The sequence below is a fragment of the Tympanuchus pallidicinctus genome, unplaced genomic scaffold (genome assembly GCF_026119805.1).
Source record: "Tympanuchus pallidicinctus isolate F22 unplaced genomic scaffold, pur_lepc_1.0 scaffold30, whole genome shotgun sequence".
Taxonomy (NCBI): Eukaryota; Metazoa; Chordata; class Aves; order Galliformes; family Phasianidae; genus Tympanuchus; species Tympanuchus pallidicinctus.
Window position 1 is genome coordinate 4748596 of NW_026294748.1, and position 22140 is coordinate 4770735.

At 43.2% G+C, this 22140-nt stretch overlaps 1 protein-coding gene across 9 annotated transcripts in view; it reads right to left on the bottom strand.

Moving 5' to 3' along the window:
• Positions 1-238: 238 nt before the first annotated feature.
• The window catches only part of PRDM10 (PR/SET domain 10), a 39754-nt gene continuing 17852 nt past the window's right edge, over positions 239-22140 (bottom strand). For 7 of the 9 annotated variants that reach the window (XM_052697081.1, XM_052697083.1, XM_052697084.1 and 4 more), the window contains 16 exons: positions 21901-22104; positions 19937-20009; positions 19376-19493; positions 18386-18515; positions 16043-16270; positions 12075-12422; positions 11082-11237; positions 9952-10131; positions 9151-9261; positions 7886-8086; positions 7184-7327; positions 5935-6105; positions 5613-5753; positions 4686-4854; positions 4120-4232; positions 239-3663 (listed from right to left, as the gene is read on the bottom strand). In XM_052697081.1, the coding sequence (XP_052553041.1) occupies positions 3427-3663; positions 4120-4232; positions 4686-4854; positions 5613-5753; positions 5935-6105; positions 7184-7327; positions 7886-8086; positions 9151-9261; positions 9952-10131; positions 11082-11237; positions 12075-12422; positions 16043-16270; positions 18386-18515; positions 19376-19493; positions 19937-20009; positions 21901-22104 (2724 nt within the window). In that variant the 3' untranslated portion in view covers positions 239-3426. The remainder of the gene's footprint in view (positions 3664-4119; positions 4233-4685; positions 4855-5612; positions 5754-5934; positions 6106-7183; positions 7328-7885; positions 8087-9150; positions 9262-9951; positions 10132-11081; positions 11238-12074; positions 12423-16042; positions 16271-18385; positions 18516-19375; positions 19494-19936; positions 20010-21900; positions 22105-22140) is intronic. The other 2 variants (XM_052697087.1, XM_052697086.1) reach the window with 2 other exon arrangements.

The window sequence follows — 22140 nt, forward strand, 5'->3', positions numbered from 1 at the left end:
GCATGCGCCAAAGCACAGCTGCTGCGCCTGCGCAGTGCTGCCCTGTGGGGGCAGCCTCCATAGAACCGCAGCATCTAGGAAAGGATTTTTTTTTTCTCCTCCCCCCCCCAACCCCCTCCTGTCCCTCGGTGACAACGGACAGTTTTCTTAATTAACACTTAATTAAAAGCCACGGTTCCCCCCCCCCCTTCCCCACAGTGCAGGGGAACACTCACAGCAGCCCACAGAAACCACAGCCTTTAAAAAAAAAAAAAAAAAAGATTTATTACTTTTGTTTTTACATCTGCCAGGTAGCACAAGACCATTAACACTAACAGTCACCGAATGTACAATGAACATACACAATTAAATAATGGCAGGCAGAACACTGTGGGAAAGAGCTGAGCTCCGTCCCCAGTGCCCAAGCAGTCAGACAGGTCATTTCAGGGTGGTTTTTTTTTGGAGGGGGTAAGTGGAGAACAAAAACAAAACCACAACAGAATCCGACCCGGAACACCACACAGAAAAGCATGAGCCCAAGCAGAGCCCACGGCAATTCCCATCTTTGAGCAGGTAGCAGCGCTGCAGAGTTAAGCTCCAGGAGGGCATTGTTTTAAAAGACAGATCTCTGGGGTGGCTCTGGTTAAAAAACAATTATAAATCCTATGTCTTCTGCACTGCAGAAGTTGGAAAAAACCCATGCAAAATGTTGTCTTTGTCTTCTTTCTTTTTAATGGCCAGTCCTGCAGCACAACTGCTCTGCAGAGCTGTTCAGCTTTCCCCCCCCACACTCTGGGAAGTCACTGTACTTAATTACTTTGGAATGAAAATTCACACTACTTGATTTCCAGACATGCTTCTCCCTCCACAAAGCATCAGTTTGACCGAGGACACGATGAATCACTTAATGCTGGTGTCAAGCTGATGGCTTGAGTACACTGCTATTGCTGTGGGACAGAGCAGAAATTTCAATACAGCAGGGGTGAGTCCAAAGATGCCATTTTACAACTGTTTCCTGGAACACTTTGCACTTTTCAGCTTTGAAAAACTGGTACAAGAGCAAGCATCCTCATTCTGTAACCCTCCACAAAGTTGAATAAAGCAAAGTTGATGTGTTTTTTTTTTTAATTTCACATTTGCAACATCATTAAAGTTTGATACCAAAGATTTCAGGCTTTAAGACTTTAAAAATGCTCCTGTAGAGCAGCATCCATTTGCAATTATTTAATTTCCCAGTCTTCTACTTTCCTGCTGCTCATACCACACGTGTGATTTTTGTTCATACAGCAGACCCTTTCCTAAAAAGGGACACTGAGGCAAAGCCAGCATGAAGAGCTCCTTTCTATTCTCCCATACAAACACTGCAATGGCCTGTCATTTAAAAAGTGCTCAGCAACGTGATTTCAAATGAATCAAGGGGAATCACAGCTGCCTGGCTGCACTGCGAAAGTAGAGGAGCTCCCAAATCCACAGAACCAAGACTCATCACTGCACATGACTAAATGGGAGCTCAGGTCTTCAACGACTTACAGATCTCATTAATGCCCCAATTATTAGTTAATGCCCCACTACTGTGGCTGCCAGAAGTGAAATCCCAAGCACAAATTCATCTACACTTTGGCAAATCACTTCAAAGCTACCTTGAAACAGTTCTGGACTGGCCAGTATTTTGATCAGGGTTTCTCATCATGCACAGTCACTATTTCCACGCCATATTCATAGATAATGTTATTCACCAAGGGAATACATGCTACAAGGCTTTGCCAGCAAGTCACAAGACATCTGCTTTCCAAGTCTGAGCAGTAAGTTCTCTCATATCCAAGAGCTTTGCCTCCGTAAGGCCTGGCACCACAACCTGTGTACGTGTGTAACACTGCTCACATGATTCAACTCCATCTCAATCTGTAGAAGCAATTACACCAGAGTTCCAGATTTGCACTCAATGCAGCGTTAAGAGAAAATTAAAAAACTGAGATCCTCTTTCAGTTCTTCTGGCCTTTCTCAAGGGCCATTATGACAACACCTCTGCTTTCAATTCTATAAATAAACTTATCCTGTTATGCACTGATATTCTGGAATGAGGCTCCAAGCAGAACGAATGAACATTTAGACAGATACAGTACAGCCCATCAACAGTATAGATGGTGTTGTAATCATACTCTTGCAAATACCAAAAAGCATTAAATAACCAACCAACACGACCTGTGAAGGAGAATTATGTAAGAAAAAACCCACTGCCTTAAAAGAAAAATAAACAACACCTTTCCCTCTCTCCTGGTCCCTAGACATAACATGAGTTCTGTACATAGACCAGGTCTTGCAAAGCAGGCAACTCTTGCAGATGGCTTTCTGTGTCCTGTAAATAGTGGTCCACTGGTATTTTTCTTGTGTTTCCTGAGTCCAAGGCTGGTCATTTTAAGAAACTGTCCAAAAGGAATTAGTGTGTTATTAACAAGGTATTTGGAAAACCAGCATAACCAACTCTTCATCCAGTCTTCAAGAGAAAGATACATCCAACTTTGAGGTGGCAACAGACATGACTAGCCTGCATTTTCAGGTGGTGTGTTTCTATAGCCATTTCTCCTGGCAGATCTATTGTTAGAGATCACAGCAGAAGCTGCTAAGCAGGCTAAGGTAAACCTTTTTTTGTTTATGGGCAAAAAAGGTGTTTTCCCCTGCAAACTCTGGAGGGAAAAATAACAACAGGGGCTCCATACTACTGTTACGTGCTGCTATTGTTTTATTCCAAACATAAGGCTGTACTTATCCTTTTTCTGGAACTGCTTGGTAAAGTAGAATAGGTGAGACAGCATGTAAACAGTTTGAGGGTTGGAAAAATAATAATTTAATGGACTGCTTCTGCACGTCGTCACAGCTTCATTGCAATATCCATCCCCACACATACGCAGAGTCACCGCTTCACTGCTGCTCTTTTTCTCCAGGAAGTCTGCTCTCAAGTTTATATTCCCTTTCACCTTGGCTGCTGAAACAAAGACAGAGAAAGGAGTTCTGCCATAATCCAGCAGTTTACATGATGTCCTCTTGTTTAACAGCTCCATTATAAATATACATACAACATAACCTGCCAACTAGCCTTCAGAGGGCCAAGCTACTCCCTTACAATTGAAATAGTAGAGGGCTACCAGAGACACTTCTCAGAAGGAAAAAATTAGGGTCAGCAGACATGCCAAAAAAGTCCAGGGCAAGCAGAGGTTTCATTTCTCCTCTTGTCCTTTTTGTTAAAAGCTGCATAAAATGGCATCCCAGAAGGATTTTGAGGGTAATTCTTCATGGCCACTGAGGACTTAAACCCTCTTAAAGCATTAACAAGAGCTCCAGGATTTTAGCTGAAGTGAGCATATACTTTAAAACAGATGAGCTCCAGGATACCCATATACTTGGGCTGTTAGAGGAGGTGAAAAATACAGGTGACACCCCAAGGCTTCTTCACTCGTGTTCTGCTGAGAAAGTTCTTGGTTTAGTGATGTGCACTTCACTGCCCCCGTTTCCATTGGTGGTTGTAGTGATTATGTACTGGGTTGTTTGCTGCTGATTACTTGTTTGAGACTCCAGAGTATCAGTGTGGGTTGGTGGCTGGGAAACACCAACCTGTACCTCACTGGAGAGTGAGGAATTCTGTTTGACATCCAGATCAGGTTGACCTTCGGATATCACGTAGTGAGTCTGCAAGGAGAACACAGAAAGTCAATCATTTTGTCTTCTATATTTTCTGTTCTGATTATCTCTAAACTTCCTGCTGCTATGCTGAATGACATTTTGGCATAAATAAGGAATCTTGAAGTTGAAGATGTCCTGCTTTTAAATGTAGCTATCAGACCAGTGTAACAAAGCACTCTTGTCGAGGTACTTTGGACTACTTTGGTCCATTAACAGTTAAACTATTTATACAGTTAACTCAGCACTAGAAATTAAGATAGCAATTTATAACTATTCTGAAAGTCTCGTGCATTTCACATATGTTGAGCTGAAGTTTTACTTACAGTGTCCAATGTCAGTGCAGTACAACTGCTGCAACTCCTCACGTGGGACTGCTTATTATGTGAGCATTCAGTTAACCTCTACAGGCTTTAAGCTTGACATTATTCTAGATTTAAAAAAGCCTTTTTTTTTTTTCCTTACCTGAGTAACTGCTTTCACTTGCCCTGTGTTGACAGTGGTGACAGGTGTACCTACAGCTGTCTCTGTGATGACATACTGGCCTTGAGGGATGGTCATCATCTGGATCTCGGATGCTAAAAGATTGAAGCCAGAGAATCAAGGTCTGCAAACTCAAAGACCACCTTGAAAGATGATTATGCCTTGCATCATTAACAAGAATAGCTATGGAGGATTTGGTGTTTCATGAATATAACTGACATCCTGTTATCCTCCAAGAAATTATAAAATTACCATCGTAGCTGCAAGGATGTAAAAAAAATCATTTCACATCATCTCCACCTTCTTGATTTTTTTCAAGGGTCCACTCAAGTTTGAACAATCCTTGGACTAAAGGAATCCAGTTTGCCTGACCAGACCATGTACCAGATAATTATAGACCTACAGTAATAAAAGCTAACACAATCACTTTCATTTAAGGTAATACTTAAGATTGACAAGTTCTGAAAACATTCCATTTGTTGGTCAGTAAAACTAGAAAACAGTAGCCTCACATGCTAGCCAAACTTCTAGCTACTGCTGACACTTACAGTAACTCCGAAATGAGTTCCACGTGCTGGGAAGATATGTGTGCTGAACTGAAGATCCTTGCTGCTGCTGGAGGGCTTGGTTTTGTGTAGATGCAGCTGTCTGCATCTGCGAGGGGCTGAGTTCCTGCTGTGATTGTTGTGAGGAGGGACTCAGAGGCTGACCCCCAACCTAGGAAAAAAAAAAGCAGCAAGCAGGCTAAGGATTGCATACTCCTGCTCATTATCAATATAGCCTCCTTTAGTAAGGGAGGAAAATTGAGGTTTCAACAGCACACTGAGCACAAGAAGTACAAAGCTTTCCTCCACCTCCCCCAGCTTACATCTCTCCATGATCAATATTCAGAGATTAGTAAAGACAGACTGGCTTCCCAAAGTTTACACAGGGCCTGAGGAAATGGCACAGCTCAGAGAGGTTGACTGGATATTAAGGAAAGGTTGTTCACTGAGCTGGCAGTCTGGAACAGGCTCTGCATGCAAGAAATCATAGCGCCAAGCCTACTCCATTTTGAAGAAACATTTGGACAATGCTGTCACACACGGTTTAATTTTTAAGTAGTCCATGAGTTGGACTCATTGATCCTCTGATTCCAAGATAAAAAGTCTGGCAGAAGACTTAGACAAGAGGCTAAAAGTTATTCCAGAGCATGAAGAACTGTACTTCAAATATTTGAAGAATGCCAATTTTCATTTATATCTTTCAAGTGGTTGCCTCTATTTAATCAGGAATAGCTGTGAACTCACCCATTTCTGGCCATTTATCTCTACCCTCTGTACATTCTGAAAACACAACTAAGCCCTAGAGATTACGACGATCTCAAAGATGCTTATATAGCAATTCTTCCATGTGCAGTGCTTTAACTGATGTACAAAATGATTCCTGTGATTCAGGACAGCAATATGCCATCTGTGCAGAGAAGAGTGAAATACCTGCGATGCTGACTGAGCTGTGGGTGATGGCTCTGCCACCTGGATGTGCTGCACCTGGATGGCGTGCTGGGTGTACGTCTGGGGGTCATGAAGCTGTCCAACGTCCACTGTGGAGTGCTGAGACTGGTGAGGTGAGGTAGCCTAGAAAGAAAACCAAAGCAGAGGTATATATTTCAAGTTCTCTGCAGAAGCAGCCAAGAACTTTCCTTGCTTTATTTTCAACTGTTCCCTAACAAATCTCCCAGTACCGCAGCCCCAAGGAAGCGCAGGCTTCCTACAAGAGGGTCAAAAAGCATACAAAGCCTCCCAGCAGGTTACACACCTGGGCCACTTGAACAACCTGCAGTTGAATGTGCTGAGGCTGCTGCAAGCCAGTTGTGGACTGAGACACAGGGATGTACTGGATTCGCTGGTAGTCCCCCTGCGGAGTTCGGTAGTCCGTTGTGAGGGTCTGGGACAGCTCTGTCATTGCTTGTGTCAGCAAGTCTGTTGTCTGAGCAGTAGAGAGAGACAGAATATCATCCATAGTGCCTACAGGACTGAATACCTTTGCAGGGCGTAGTTCTTTCACTGCACTGAACCCAACACCTACACCACTGAGCCCAGCCATTGCTTTACAAGAGCTAAACCCAGCTAGGCTGATGGGTCACAAGCTGTCGCCAAGGACCATCCACTATCTAAATGCTAGTCAGAATCACTCAAAGTCCATAATCTTTCTTTTTTTTTAATTGTTGTATGTGATTTTCTGACTTAATACTTCTTTTGTTTGGGAACTTTGTCTACTTTTTCTAAGTGCAGGATTTCTGCTAGTAAATAGAGCATTGTTTTCTCAAATATACTCCACCTTTCCTCTTCATCTACCAGAATGATACTTCTCTTGACAACTGCATTTCTGAAATCCATTAGAAAATGTAATGAGCGAGTCTCCCTATTTCCAAGCAAAACAGTCTCTTATCCAGTTTCAAATAAAGGTTATAAAACGTTACTGATGGAAGGTTTTTAGAAGCTTTGCAGCACCCCAGCATCACCAAAGGACAGAAGACTGATTTTCTAGCCTCAGCTTTCACTTCTGTAGCAGCTAATGCATTAACACTGGAGAGATCAACCACCAGAGGTGATTAACACTCAGTACTGCACTGTCTAAAGGATTTCAGGAAAATCTTGATTCCTCTGAATGGAGTTTGATCCAGCCCTCTGTCTATTGTTGTTAAACATATCCTTACAATCCTCAGCATCTCAGGAGAACAGACTCTGAAAAATCCACGAGACATGGATTCCTGAATAAATCAGGCATCTTTGCAAGTATTATGTAGAGTCAGTGGCACATGTCTGAAGGAAATGGAATAGAGGAAAAGATAAATCCTTACAGCTCCAGGAAGAAATACACAACTCCTGGTCAAGCAAAAATACAGCACAGATTCAAGGACAGAAATGACCTCCAGTGGTGTCCTAACACATGTTTTAAAGTGATGCCTGCCAGAAATACTAAGAAACACTAAAGCCTGCTACCAGAGGGCTCCTATCCTGTTTGTTTCCCTCCAGTGATCTGATTGAACGTCTTGGATCCTTACCACGACGGTCTCTCCAGTAGTGCTGTCAGTGGTGAGGACTGCAGGAGTGGAACTGATGACAGCTGTCGCCAGGGGGGCATGGATAGCATTAGGGAGCTGAGCAAACTCTGGGTGCTTCTTGCGAATGTGCTGCACCATCTTCGTCTGCAGAGAGATGCAAAAGAGCACTAGAAAAATGGCCAGCAACTGAGGCTTAAGGTCAGCTGAAGTCTAACACGTGTGGACTGCAGCTTATAGGTTTCTCTCAGTATGACAGCATTAGGATTAGTACCATGGGATTTTTCTGGTCAGCAAGAAGGGAAATAAGATCACAAAATGTCTTCTGATTACAGCCACCTGATACAAAACATCAAACATCAGAATCCATAAGCTTTTGACCTCAGTGCAGCTAAACATTTGGGGCACCTTCTCCAAAGGCCACCTTTTCTTTGAATTTTGTTCCTCTATCCCTCTTCCCTTGCAAGTAAACAAGCTATCAGTTTCCAAACTTCTCCGTAACCACACACTGATAACACATCTCTTCTTTCAAGCTCATCCCCCCCATTTTGCCATAAAACTAGCAGGCTGCACCTACCTTGCCAGCATGCAGCATGAAAGTAGCACTCTGGCTCAGAATAAAAGAGCTCTACATGCAAAAGCCACAGTGAAAGAGCATCACTATGAAAAGAAGCTGTCCTCTGAGGCTATGAGATGCCCCCATACCTTACTGCTGTACTGTTTGGAGCAATGAGGACAGCAGACTGGAGGGGTGGCTATAGTGCCTGTCAGCTGGGTGTGGGTGCTCAGCATGGGATCTGGCTCTCCTGGGCCTGCGGGGCGCAGTTTCCGGATGCTTGGAGGTAGCTCAGCACCAGGATGGTTCTTCAGGATGTGAGCTTTGCGTTTGCTGGCACTCTTGTACACCTGAAGGGTAATGATTGGAGTTGCATCATTTTAATTTCAAATGGAAGCACAGAAATCTGATATCACTTCTCTTCACCTGGAACGTCTCTATGTTGTTTCAGACAGTGTTTAGCTATAACTCTAAACAAGTACAACATAATCAATAGATAGAGATACACATTCTAGCATTTAATCAGTCTGCAAGAGCAACTACTGTATAGAACATAGAAGCTATCTGAGAACATGCTCAGTGTAAAACAAAGCATCAAATCAGGATGGGAAATGAAGAGGAAAATCATCTTTGGCTTGTACTTAAAGGACAAACATCAGGGAAGCCAACAATCACCAAACTTCTACATGGCCCAGTGTTAATTTATCGTGAAGGTTGATGTCTCCATTCTCGCATGAGGCATCAAACAGCTTTAATAGCCTTAACTAACCACAGTCATTTTTTAACTTCTGAGGCATAAACAAATATGGTATAGTATTGTTTAAACACTATCATTTTTCCCCCCCTCTTTAAACAAAGTTAAAGAGACATGGCACGTACCAAGGGTAAGAACAGTCAGTCAGAATGCATTTTCTGGTACATAAAGGCCCACATACATAAAAAGCAAAAGGCCAGAGGGCAAGGACAGGAACTCAAGTGCAGAAGAACCTTCAGGCTCTACGAACACTGGGAATTACTGACATGTGACCAAGCAGCTTAAAATAAAAGGGAGATTGGGATTTTTAGAACTTTTAGAAGCAACAGAAAAATCAGGAGAAATTCTGAAATTATAGCTAAGTAGGATACTTAGTCCTGTACTGCAAAGAGTGACACAGGACTCTGGATGGGTCGCTGCACGCTGAATCTTTTAAGTCTTACCAACTCCAAACACAGCAGAAAAGAATAACTGCAATTTTCAGCTAGTACTCAGACTCTCTGGCCTAAATTCATTTCATCTCAATTTCTTTTGGTCAGTGCCTGCTGGCAAGCCCCTCAAAAACACTGCAAGCCCTGCCAGATGTTTTTGTGCAGAGACAAATTGCTCATACACAAACCCAGGACTGAGCTACATTCTGAGGGTCATTTCCTTACCTACCTTATCACAGTACTGACAGAAATAATCTCTGTTGGGTTTGATGATGGGCAACGTGAGCTCTGGCACCTCTTCTATTTTCATGTCTGGATGTCTCTTTGATAAATGATTCACCTTAGGGGAAAGAAACAGAAGAACAAGAGAGCACATTACAACTGGAAGCTAAGCAATCGCTTTTTGTCCTAAACATGGTAAGTGCCAAACCAAAACTGTGGTATTAGCCAGCAGCACCAGAAGCATTTACTACTGCAAAGGCTACTGTGTATTCCATCAGTTGCAAGGTAAACACGGCCTTGCTGTACTCATAGCTTCCCTCATGAAAATACAATGGGAAGGGTTAAAATAACTTGTCAGAAGTCTTGGGTAGCTGAGAACAAGCTGAGAACAAGCTACCCAAGGATCTCTGCCAGGAGAGATCACAACACTCAAAATATGAAAGCAGCAGCCTTGTTTGCAAGCATCCTTCCACAGGGCCAGTTACAGTGCTTGGCCAGCAGAGGCCCCTCCCGAGGAGCAAGAGAAAAACACATAAGCATGATAAAAGCTGAACAATCACTAAGGCTCAACCAACACTGCACGACACTGAGATGCTGGAGACAAGCAGACAAGCGAGACAGGCAATGAAATACACAAATGCATTTTGCTGAACAGAGAAGATGTACAGGTTTAAAGAAGGAGCCCAACTTCAAATCAACAATAAGATTATGCTGGTTTCACAGCATCGCTGTGTTCCAGCAATGGCAATTCTACCCTTATTCCTTAGCTAAGATGTGAGAAGTGGGGCTGGATCACGTGGGTGCTCACCAACATCCCCCTGCGGCGGAAGCCCATCATGCACAGCCGGCACTTGAACATGAAGCTCTCGTAGTCAGTGGAAGCGATGCGAGGCTTGAAAGTTTTGGAGCGGCTGATTCGGTCAGCTTTCTTGGCCTCCCTCTCTGGGTTGTGCATCCTCTGCATGTGCTCTCGCAATTTGTCTTTCCTCTACATCAGGGAATAACAGTAACAACAGCAATAACAACATCAGTAACACCTACTGCCATACTATTTGCTACGGATAGGAACCACAATGTAAGCTGTTCAGACACCTCTTCGGCTTTTTCTCTTCACTGCTGCTGTGAAATAGAGGTGCATGCTCAGCAATGGACAAGAAAGAACTCTTTGAGCTTAGGCTGACTGTTCAAAAGCTGAGGTTACTCAGCCACAAAAAGCAAAGTCAAGCTAATGCTAAGTTAGTGGCTTCAATAGAAGTGAACCCCTCCAACCTATGTGACCTCTATGTGACTAGAAGATTACATCACTTCATGCTCTCCAGCAATGCTGACTTCAAGTCCCACAGTGGTACTGAGTCTGTCCCACTGTTATTCAGCCCCTTTGGGCACACACTGTTCAGAATGCGCTTCTTCACCCAAAAGTGCTTTCCAACCCCCCCAGTATCTCAGACTGCAGCCATCACCCTTTACCTGGCTCAGTCTGCTCTGCCTGTTCTGAAGAAATCTACTAAGACATCTGGATGCCATGTGCTGGCAAGATGCATTCCATGGACACGCACACCTCAGCCAGAAATATTACCAATCCACTGGTGTATCAGAAAGAAACTTTCCTAACTAAACTGCCAGAAGTACACAACATAAGCACTTAGCAATTGAGCTGTTTAACGAGATGTTTCTTAATGAGCAGATGAAACTGTCTTAGAAATTAACTGATGAGAGACAAGATGTGAAACATGAGGCACCCTATTACAGCAGAGTTTGCTGGGTTGGATCTCGCCCCTTTTCTAGCAGAAACAAACTCTCACACTACGCAAAGCAGTGCTTGCAGCTTACACACATCCATTCCTCCCTCCTCAGAGGACGACCTTATCTGCTCACAGGGAGGTAAAGAACACTGACTTCCACTTGTACCAGGAGTGATCCAGTGAGGAATCACCTTACCTTGAACTGCTTGCCACACGTGGAGCACAGGAAGTCTTTGCGGTCCGAGTGCCGCAACATGTGGAGCCGCAGCTTGTCGGGGCGGCAGAAAGCCTTGTCACACTCTGTGCACTGATAAATCTTTTCCGAATGGAAACTGCGGACGTGTTTCTTGACCTGGAATTGCAGATGACAGAACAGTGGAATTTATTCAAATAAAGATTTGTGTGGTAAAACAGTCTCAGAAATTCTTAGCGGAAAAAAAAAAAAAAAATTAATCTCTGGCTTTAAAATAAATTCATCTTAACAGCTGATATCTTGGTGACACTTTCTATAACAGCAATTGCTTTCGCCTACTTTGAGACCAGCCTTCACTTCCTAAAGCATTCTGTGTTTCAAGGCTTTTCTTTCAAAAAATATTAATGAGGGTTCACATTTGAAATCCAAGCACCAGAAAAAAGAATCATAGAATCACCAAGGTTGGAAAAGACCTAAAAGCTCATCCAGTCCAACCGTTCACCTATTCCCAATAGCTCCTACTAAACCATGTCCCTCAACACAACATCCAGTCCTTCCTTGAACACCCCCAGAGTCGGTGACTCCACCACCTCCCTGGGCATCCATTGCAGTGCCTGACCACCCTTTCTGAACAGTAACACTTCCTGATGTCCAGCCTGAATCTCCCCTGCCGTAGCTTGAAACCATTCCCCCTGGTCCTATCACTGATGACACGAGAGAAGAGGCCGACCCCCAGCTCACTACAACCTCCCTTCAGGAAGTTATAGAGAGCAATGAGGTCTCCCCTGAGCCTCCTCTTCTCCAGGCTGAACATTCCCAGCTCCTTCAGTCTCTCCTCATCTGGCCTGTGTTCCAGACCCCTCACCAGCTTTGCTGCCCTCCTTTGAACACGTTCCAGGGCCTCAATATCTTTCTTGCAGTGAGAAAAACAGTGAAGAAAAACAGTGAGTGCAAGAGATCTGGCAGGTGAGGCTTTAAATCAGTACAACATCTCACCTGGATGAAGTCTGGAAAGCGCTTTTTGCAGGTAGGACAGGTGAAATAGCCATCGATGATATGAATGGCCACGTGATCTTTGAGTAAATCCAAACGGTCAAAGGACTCGGGACAGAAAATGCAGGAATATGTTTTCTGGTCCATGTGGAACTTCATGTGGCTCTCAAGAGAGCCACTGTTGATAAAGCCCTTGTTGCAAATGTCACAAGTCAAAGGGCAGCTCCCTTCCCGGCCGTGGAACCTCAGATGCTGATCCAGTTTGTCCTTTTCCCGGAAAGCCTTCCCACACTGGAGGCATTTGAATGGGCGGAAGGATTTCCTTATGAACAGGTGCTGAAGAGCTGCATTCTGAAAGAAACACAGAGTCCATTAGCTGTTGCTGGATACTGACCTCACAGACCGTTTCCAAGATCAAAAACAATGAATCAGTGAACCTGAACTTCAAAGACGCTCTGGCCACACAGTCTGCATTTTACAGAAGTGGATGCTGTGATGGATAGAAGGGAAATACCTGCAACTACACACTGAGTTAAGAAAGCAGAATGGAGAGGTTCCCCCTCCTGTCCACATCTCCATCTTTAGCATCGCATTCTTCTGTAAAATAGAGCTAAATCCCCCTCCAAAGAAGAGACCTGGGTACAAGAAGAGAGCTGTAGTTCCAACTTATGTTTCAGGACTGGGCCATGCAGTCAGCCCCACGCTGTTTATCCCTCCATGCAGAAGCAGGGCTGATGCAACTGCACTGCCCTGTACAAAAATCCACTTCTGTGAAGATCAGAGGTGTGCAGCAGTGGTTTAGCATTGCCTGGAAAACTTCTGGTGGAATGCATTTTTAAGAGATGCTGACCCTTTTTACTATTATGAAGAACAGAGTTTCAGAATACTACAGCAGGGGCAGAATGGCAGTTTTATAAGCATAGTAAGAACTTGAAAGCAATTTGTTCATCTTTGCCATTTAGCACGTATCACTGAAAGTGAAGAAGCTAAAAACTCATGATGGCTCTAAATCAAGAGAAACTCCCTCAAATTCTGCTGCCTGCTCCAAGGGAAGCAGACTAAACACAGTCAAACCTGAAACTGCTTTTCTTGGTATTGAAAGAAACTAGGAACACTGAACTGAGCAAGAGTTGCACAGATTTTTATTTAAGATTTAATATCCTAAAGTGCTGTTCTTTTCTTCCACTTTTCCATATAATTTTGCCTTAACTACAAGGATGTGCTGATAAGTCAAAAAGTTAAAGACGTGCTACAAGTTCTCAACTCCATGCTAACACACGTTGCTATGTGTACCTCAAACAACCTGACTACTAAGACAGCAGGCCAGGCTATTCTACATCTTCTAAGTCAGCACAGTCCTGAAAGCAGTCAAGTATGGAAATCACTAGAAAAATGTCAGTTGTTTTTCAGATAACTCTTCATTCTGGATGTCAGTTGCTTAAAGGACAACTATGTAACTGTAACTGATGATGTGGAAATCAAGAGACACTAAACAGAAGCTGGGCAAAACAACATAGAATGCAATGTTGTTATGTACCATCTGATCAGATACAGAAAAAACTCAAGAAAATAAACCTACCTGCAGCTCCAGCTGAGCAGGCAGCATTAAGGGAGAGAAAAATACTTATGTTATGCAATGGACCTGAAAACAGAAGTCTTGACTTCTGTGTTCACACTTTCTGTGGGCCTCAATGGGGGCCAGCACTTCAGACTGCTTTTTTTTTCCCCTTTACTTCTGCTGAGTTTTTTGCCTTAGGAAACACTAAATAGATCTTCAGTGTTTCATTTGTAAACAACAACTGCCCAGGAGGATTTAAAGGACCGAAATAAAAAGCACAGATAACCTTGAAAGTGTATTGTGACTTCTCATATTTTCTTAGATTCAGAGTTAATAATGATGTAATGTAACTGTGGAGCCACAGAGAGAATGAAATACCTCTGGCAAAAAGGAATAATTAGGGCAGAACGACAAGCAGGCAAGGATTGATATGGTGGAAAGTTGAGGAACAGGGACATTTGGAGCCTCACCTCACTGTACTCATCATTACAGAACTTAGCACCTTCCTTCCTTCAGCACAAAGGAAATGACTGTGCTTTCCTAATCATATCCCTGTCATGACACTTGCTTCCTCTGGGTAAACAGTCACCCCATGAAGGGCACGTTAGGATCAGGTCTGTACATGAAAAAAGGCCATTTGGAAGTTCATGTGTTTCTGAGATCAGTCCATAATCACTCTGGACAACAGAACTAAATTGAAATTAATAAAAAATTCCTTAGCTCAAGACAGTGTACTTTATTTCATTGGAAGAATAGGGTGGCTATATCCTTTCAATAGTAACTGACAGACTTCCATATTTAAAGTCAAACTCCACAGGCTTCAAAGCAGAGGATGAAAAATGAACTAATTCCATCAGGACTTGAACCTGGAGCACCAGAGTTCAATGCTACAGCTGGAATGAAAATACACACAGAACATCCCTGCCTCAAACCTCAGAAAAGCTGAGGTGAGTCACAAGAGATTGCTGGCTTTGAAAATGCAACCTCATGTGAGTAATAAGGAAGAACTACAGCAGTACAGGTTTCCAGATGGTAATCAGCTGTCAAGGCTTCCTACCTATTCTCTGGAAATGAATTACATGCCATACTCTTAAAATCAAGTATTTACTTGTTGATAATACTGAGGACATGCTACTGTGCATGCTGAGAACAGCTGAATGGAAGGAGCACTCACAGGGTACTGAACTCAACACAATTCTTCAGTTGTTAAAAGGTAATGGCAGCTAGTTTTCTGTTGTCTCAGCCTGATGCAATGAGAAGTGCTACACAACCATCAGTGTGCCATTCTGCCAATGCCCCTCTCTTGGAACATCACCGGGACTCTGCTAAACAAGCTGTTTAATTTGTAGATTTGGTGATACAAACACATCACTGAGGATCAAACCACCACTGCACACCTCTTTTTGTGATCTGCTTGTGATAAACGTTCAGAGGATGAACACCAAGCAGCAAGATATAAGTAACTTCTGAATTTCTTTCCCTTTCCTCCTGCATTTACTGTTTAACAAAACCTTAAGTTAACATCACAGCCAAACTCCTCCTTCCAGATATGCTGCTGTACTTATGGGGTAACACCACCACTGTTTGCATGCATATCATTGTAAACTGAGACACAAATCTGGCTCAACATCTTCCTATACTGAACTGTTACTCAACTCTTTCCTGATCTTCTCATCCCCTAAAAACTATGTCTTACCAAATTGCAGCTGTTCCCTTCTGTAATCAAAATTTTACACATGGAAGAGAAAGATGTTTGGCTAAATAAACCAATCTCACAGTTACATGGCTTGAAGGATTATTTGCTTGAATCATTTCCCTCCCACACACAATAGAGAAAAAAAACAGCTCACTCAGCTGACAGAGCTCAGGTTCAAAGCATTTGCTGTTGGTACACAAAGCTCTTAGCACAGGTTTTAATCTCACAAAGACAGACAGGTTTTCTACCCCAAGAAAGGATTTTATCACTATCATCAACTAAGCAGATTTGAACTGAGGTTGTGATTCCTCTTTAGCAACTATTTGCAAGGCAAGAGTTCAGAGAGACACAGATGGTGCTGTGAATAAGCCAGCCTGTGCCACAGCACAGATCCAGCCGGCTGTTGGAAGCACTCCTGCTTGCCAGCTTGGATGGACTGTGCTTGTGTGAAAGAATTACTGTGCTGGAATGGAATCAGCTCCAATTGGTGACCAGCTCTCAATCGCATCCCATGAGATACTTATTCTTTACATGAGATTTGTCTTCCTCTCAGAAGGAAAATTTGCTAGGAATGAGATGCTTTAATCAGGACTTGGAAATGGATACTGCAGTGGGAGAAAGGGACCAGCTGCTCCTTTCAGGCAGGTCCAGCATTCTCTGGGTTACAGCACATGGAGAGGGTGAGAGAAAACATGAGCCACCGTTGTCTTTGCTCACCCTGATACGCTTTGCTCGCCTCATGTCATCTGCAGTCATGGTGCTCTGCGCAGGCGCCGCGCTCTCGTCGTGCTGGGGCTGGATCTGCAGTGGGTGGCTTTCTGACTGCTGCTCCAGTGTCGGCTGTGTCTCTGATGGCACTGGAGTCTGTTCCTGCTGCTCCAGCCCATTCAGTGTTGCTTGTCTGGCCTCATCAAACTGCCCCTTGCTGGAAAAATGCAGCAAGTCCTGAAATCGCAAACCATACAGCCAGTGATTATTCCCCCCACCCACTGAAAAATGCTTTGATATCACTCAGCAGACAACCAGATTTCTACATAGTTCATTGTAAGCTATAAACAAGTGTCCACACTGCTCTATTCCAATATGTTTCAGTGATAATCTCAGCAGTTCTCCACCTACAGCAGCAACATTCAGAGCACTGAGGAAGCAGCACTGCAAGAACGTAACACTTTTTGCCATAACATCATCCACATCTGACTGGAGACAGGATCAAAATAACCCAGCTGTTAACAGCCAAGCAAGCTTCTGCACTACAGACCTCACCACTGCTTGAACCAAAGGTATGTAGGCTGACCTGTAAGAAATTTTAAGACCAAAGTCTGTAGCACAGATGAGACCTCCAGGAAAAGCAGGGAATCTCTGTCCCATTGAAACTGTTGTCACTTCGAATCATTATCAGGCATTGATATGCAGTCTCCCCTTTCTAGCAAACTAGCTGGAATGACAAACTGAAGAGTGATAAATGAGATCATTACACTGTGCACGGTGTGTTTTACCATCCAGTTTCCAAGTTCTGCACTCTCATCTACCCAGCTGCATATATTACTTATATTTATCACACAAAGATATTCTCTTCCATTTTAGCATGACTATAAAAGAAAAGGGAGGGTGTTGGGAACAGGAAACACATGCTACAATCCACATTTGTTTTCCTCATCAAGTCCAGTAACTCCTTTTGGATAGAAACCTCCAGTATGAGGAGAAAAATGAGGATCTATTACGTGTAAGGATACATGTAATAGATCCTTACATGTAATCACTTCTAATGCAACTAAGGAACTTAAAAGGTCAAACTATGAAGAAAAACACCAAGAGTGCAACAGCTCAGGGCTGGTACTGTTCAAACATAAATGGAGGCATGGGAGGAAAAAAAGCCAAAACAGCAAGATGCCAGGAATGCAGCTGTTATAAACCATTAGTGCTTACCAGACAGACAGATTCAGTAGAACAGTATTCTATCCAAAAGGTCCCATCCTGGCCTAGGTGGCAAATTTTCACACATGCTGTCATAGAACCGTGGTCATGACACCTCAAGCTCTCAGGCAGATGAACTTGTGCCAGTGGGCAGACATCCAAAGACCTGGGACACTTCCCTGCTTGACTTCACATGTGAACTAAATGTGGGCCATACTCCCAGGCTGGGAGGATGTGAGCCACCACCAGCCCAGAGCCACTCAGACAAATTAGCACAGGATTGTGCCCAGTGAGTCTTGACTCTCTGAGGAGCTGGGACTTGGAGCTGGCTGCTGGCTCAATTTGCAAAGAGAGTGGCACCATCTCAAACTGTATGCATATAATGCAAAATTTAGGGCAGTTCAGCATGCTCAGAAAGCAAATAGCAGGCGTTCAGAGGCCATGTATGCCTTCCTCCCTTTGAATCAGCAATGAACTGTGACCAAGTGAGATGCCAGAAGAAAATTACCACTCTAGACATCAGCTTTCAGCCAAGCAACAAAACTGAGCCACTGATTTCTTGTGACACCTTCATAAAAGGGTCTTATGTTAACCCTATGCCCAGTCAGCATTAGACAGAATTAACATTTAATTTATATCAATGTATCACATTAGGTTCCTGCAGAATATAACTAACAGCCACAAGCAAAATAATTTTGCAGTAAGTAGGCCAACAGAAGGACCCTGTGTTAATATTAAAACATCATAAAGAATCACAGCTCTACCTGATTTAATTCCACCAGCAACAGTTATAAGAGCAGGCTCTGACCTCATGTTCCAGAAAGGACAAACGTGAACCTAAATTCCCATTACAGTTTTACTGTCTAAATTACTTCTGTGATGCTGCTAAACAGCTGCAATAGCCTATCTCACTGCTACAAGATTTGGGATTAAAGTTGCTGCAGAAATGCAAGCAATTTTACAGACTTTATAGAACAGAAGTGACGTGCTCCCCCAGCAAAGACTCACACCTAGAAACATCACAATTTACTTGGGTATAAAGCAGGAGCAAGCTTTCAGCTTACACTGATGCCCTAAATTCTTCCAGTTAAACATTTACATCCCATGTGGTATCTTATTTTCCTCCTCCCCATCCCTCAAATATACCTGTGTTCCTTCTTCACACTTCTCTCCATTTTCAATGGTTACTTCCATACGCATGAATTTGGGAGGGCGTCCCGGGCGCCTGCCTGGTCCAAACCTTCTTTTTCCTCGCCCACGACCTCTTCCTCTGGCTCTGCAGAGCACAATGCTTCAAGTTAGACACAAGAGATGGATTTGGCATCTTCACTCATTTTATGCATTCTTACTTAGTACCAACAGCCTGCAACGAAGAACAAAATCTGAAGAAACTGTCACCAAAAACCATAAGCAGGTACCAACCAGCGCTCTGAGAAATCACAGCACAGAACACATTATAATTTACTTTGATCATTTTGGGACTGAGAGGACTACTGGATTCCAGCAAGTGCTCAGCCATGGCAACTCTTCTTCTGGCATCCCAGGGTACAGAGTGCTGGGAAGTAACTGCACCAGCAATCCAATTTAAAGCCTGAAGCCATAACATCCCTCCCCAAAAAAGCACTCAGACACTGTAAACTGAAGGGAACAACTCTGTGTCAAAACAAAACAAAACAAAGCAGCCACTTAACAAATTTCAGGAACAACAAGGCACCAATGTCTACTGTTCCCTGAAGGATGGTTCTAGATTGAGTTTATAATAGGTCAGGATAACTATCTTTCCACCTCAGTGGAGAGGCAAAGCACAGGATGCCTCATTCTTTGAGCTCTGTATCTGGATACACAGAAAAGGATCAGCATTTCACTTCTGCCATACAAAAATATTGCAGTTTAAGTCATTGTTTAAAACAAAAAAAAAACTTCACCAGCTTCCCTGAAGGATTTATTTTCCTTCAGCTCCTTCTGTGGCAAAACCTCTAAAGCCGGTCAGCTTTCTGGTGCTGTATTTTCACCTTCTTGGTGCTGAGCCATTCTCTCCTGAATACCCAAATTGGTTACTAATACCTGCAGATATCAACTCTGCAAACCTTGAAGAGCAACAACATTATACAGGGACAAAGCTAAAGCTTTCAGTACCTGCTGAAGAAGTCCAGCTTCTCATCATGGGAGTTGAGGTGCTGCTGAAGCTGCTCGGAGCTCATGAAACGACGGTTGCATTCGTAACACGGCCAGTTCTTCTCTTGCTCTCTGAGAACTGTGTTCCATTGGAAAGGTCAGTAACAGCATTTCAGACACTATCAATTAAATGCCTCATTTTTTTTTCCCCAAGCACTTCTATCCCGGGCTGTATTTCTCCACTCAAGTGGAGACAGACTGCAGAACACTCAGCACAGCTCCACTCAACATTGCTTTTAGCAATCCCCTCTGCCCTGTGACACAACTGCAGCTCCTTGTAGGAAGACAAGAAGGTCACTGGGGAAAATTCACATGAATTAGGTACCCAGAAGAGCACCTACAGCATTGTGTGGCTAAGTGTGGTCAACAGAAGTCTCTTCAACCTGAAGCAGGAGCATACAGGTTCATTTCTCAAGTACAGAAACACTTCTTTCCAGCAGCTTATAGGCCCCATACTCAAAACCAAGTTTGTCACCCAACCAGCATCACTGCACACACAGAAGGCAGAAAAGCCCAAGTTACCCTTGCGTTCCTCCTCAGATATGTCATGGATCTTCTGGTTCACAAACTCCGCGTAAGAGGCAGCGTACCACACCTTGAGTGGGAAATACAAGGGAACATAATGCTTCCTTACATGGAAAAGAACCAAGAGGAATTCATTTGAAAAATGTTTTCTATGCAATACGCTTACTTTATTCGCCCTGACCCTAATTCCTTTTTCTCCTTTCGTCCCTGCTAATAAAGCTGTTGAGCTTAATTTACCTCCATGGATGAATAGAAGAGCTTAGCTTAGAAAGCACGTCCACGCAGTGTTAAGGTACAGCCTCCTCATACAAATGTTAATCTCACACCTGGCTACCACTATTTGAAAGGAAAGGAAATTCTCCTCTGCAGATCTGACTGCACAGCACTGTTACTTGGGAGGGCAGTTGTACCAAAAGGAAGAGTTCTGAACTGCAGGGATTTCCCATGTCTTTACACAGACAACAGGCAGCACAGCACGCAGAGACACAAGTAAAAGTGTTTTTAGAAGCAGAAGTCAAGCAAGATGGTCCTGCTTCCCAGAACAAAGGGCTGCCAGGCTGCAGCCTGCTGGGCTCACTTTTAAAGTGATTTAGGAAACCTTCAGCACAGAGCTACGTGAACAGCCAAGTTTACCAGAACCTAGAATCAGATGCTTAATTTTACCTCAAAATTCTTGTGTCACTTTTCATCTTGCTGTTTACTTAAAAAGGCTCAATTTTAAAAGATGTTCTTCAATAAGGCATGAATGGATTTCCAGCATGAAAAACCTGGGCAAGTTTTGACTGAGTCACAGGTGTTTTTGTAGCAGTGCTATGAGCAGCATTTCTAAGACCTTGGGAGACTTGCTCAGCACGTACATTTTACCTGGTAGGCATCTAACGAGCTGGACAAAGGAAGAAACCTGGAGCCCCCAGACAACTCACCTGTCATGCAGTGCTCAAGTTCCACACATTCATACTGATGCTCACTTGGCAAAGAAAACACTGTACAGGCTAGGTAATTACCCCAAAGATTTTACCCCTAAAGACACTACTGACACATGAAGAAAAATGGTGCTTTCACAAGGAGGTCTGTACAGATCTAATTGAAGCCTGATTTCAAATTGATTTTAGACCAGTTGAAAAATGCAGTTTGGATACATTTAGAATAGATTAATAAGGTTCCCAGTGATTTGGTTTAAACAAATTAAAAACTGATTCCAGGGAAGGAAAAAGTTTCTGCTCTTAAAAATCAGCAACAAGCGTTTAAGCAGGCTTTTGGTTTAGCTAAGTGTGTTTCCAACTTCCTTCTGTTAAACTGTAAGAACTCATGTGCAACAAGAATGCTCTGAAGAACAAACCATTTGCTGACACTAGCTTTTCCCTTGTCACCTCCCCAGATGATGTTAAGAAGGAAGGCTGTCTCAGCCAGCCATGCTGCTTTGAGCTCAAAGTAATCAATACATTTTTAGAGGGAACAAAAAGTCACTCGCAGAGCAGTCACAACATCCTTTATCACTTTCCACATGCAAAGTTTCAAAAGTTCCAGGAAAGCCAGGTAAAGTGAAAGATCACATTCACTTAAGCACCAGAAAACATGTCAAAGGCACATAGGACTAACTGGAAAGGGCATCCAGAACTAAAAAGAATAAGACTACTATAATAAAAATTAGATTGCATCAGCAAAATATATGCAGTGTAAAGCATGACAGTGACAAGCAAATCATTTACATGCTCTAATTTTAAGCTTCCTCATTTTATGTCTCAGCCAAACTCATTTAAAACCCGTAAGTGGCTGACTGCCAAGTTCAGTGACATTTGATTCAGGCCACCACGTGCTTTATCACAGGAAAAAGCCCTAAAAAATGCTCCAATTATTTACAGCAATCATTTCTGGCTCTTGGAGATGTGCTTATTAGGTAGCAATTGAAATCGATTCCATCAGCAGAAACTGTAAGCCCACAAATACGAGCAATGCCATACCTTGAGTTCCTGTTTGGGCTCCACGTTTTTAATGGTTGTGTAATAAATGTGGTGGCCATACTGATAAGCAACCAGGTTCTGCTCCAAGTGGTTTTGAGCTGGACGCACAAACATCATCCAGTTACAAAGAGCCTCACTAGAAAGTTCAAACCACAGGTCCTCTTGTAAATCTCTGTCTTTTCTGTCACCTTTATCAAGAGACACCTGTAATAAGAATCAGTTACACATGACTTTCTTGCA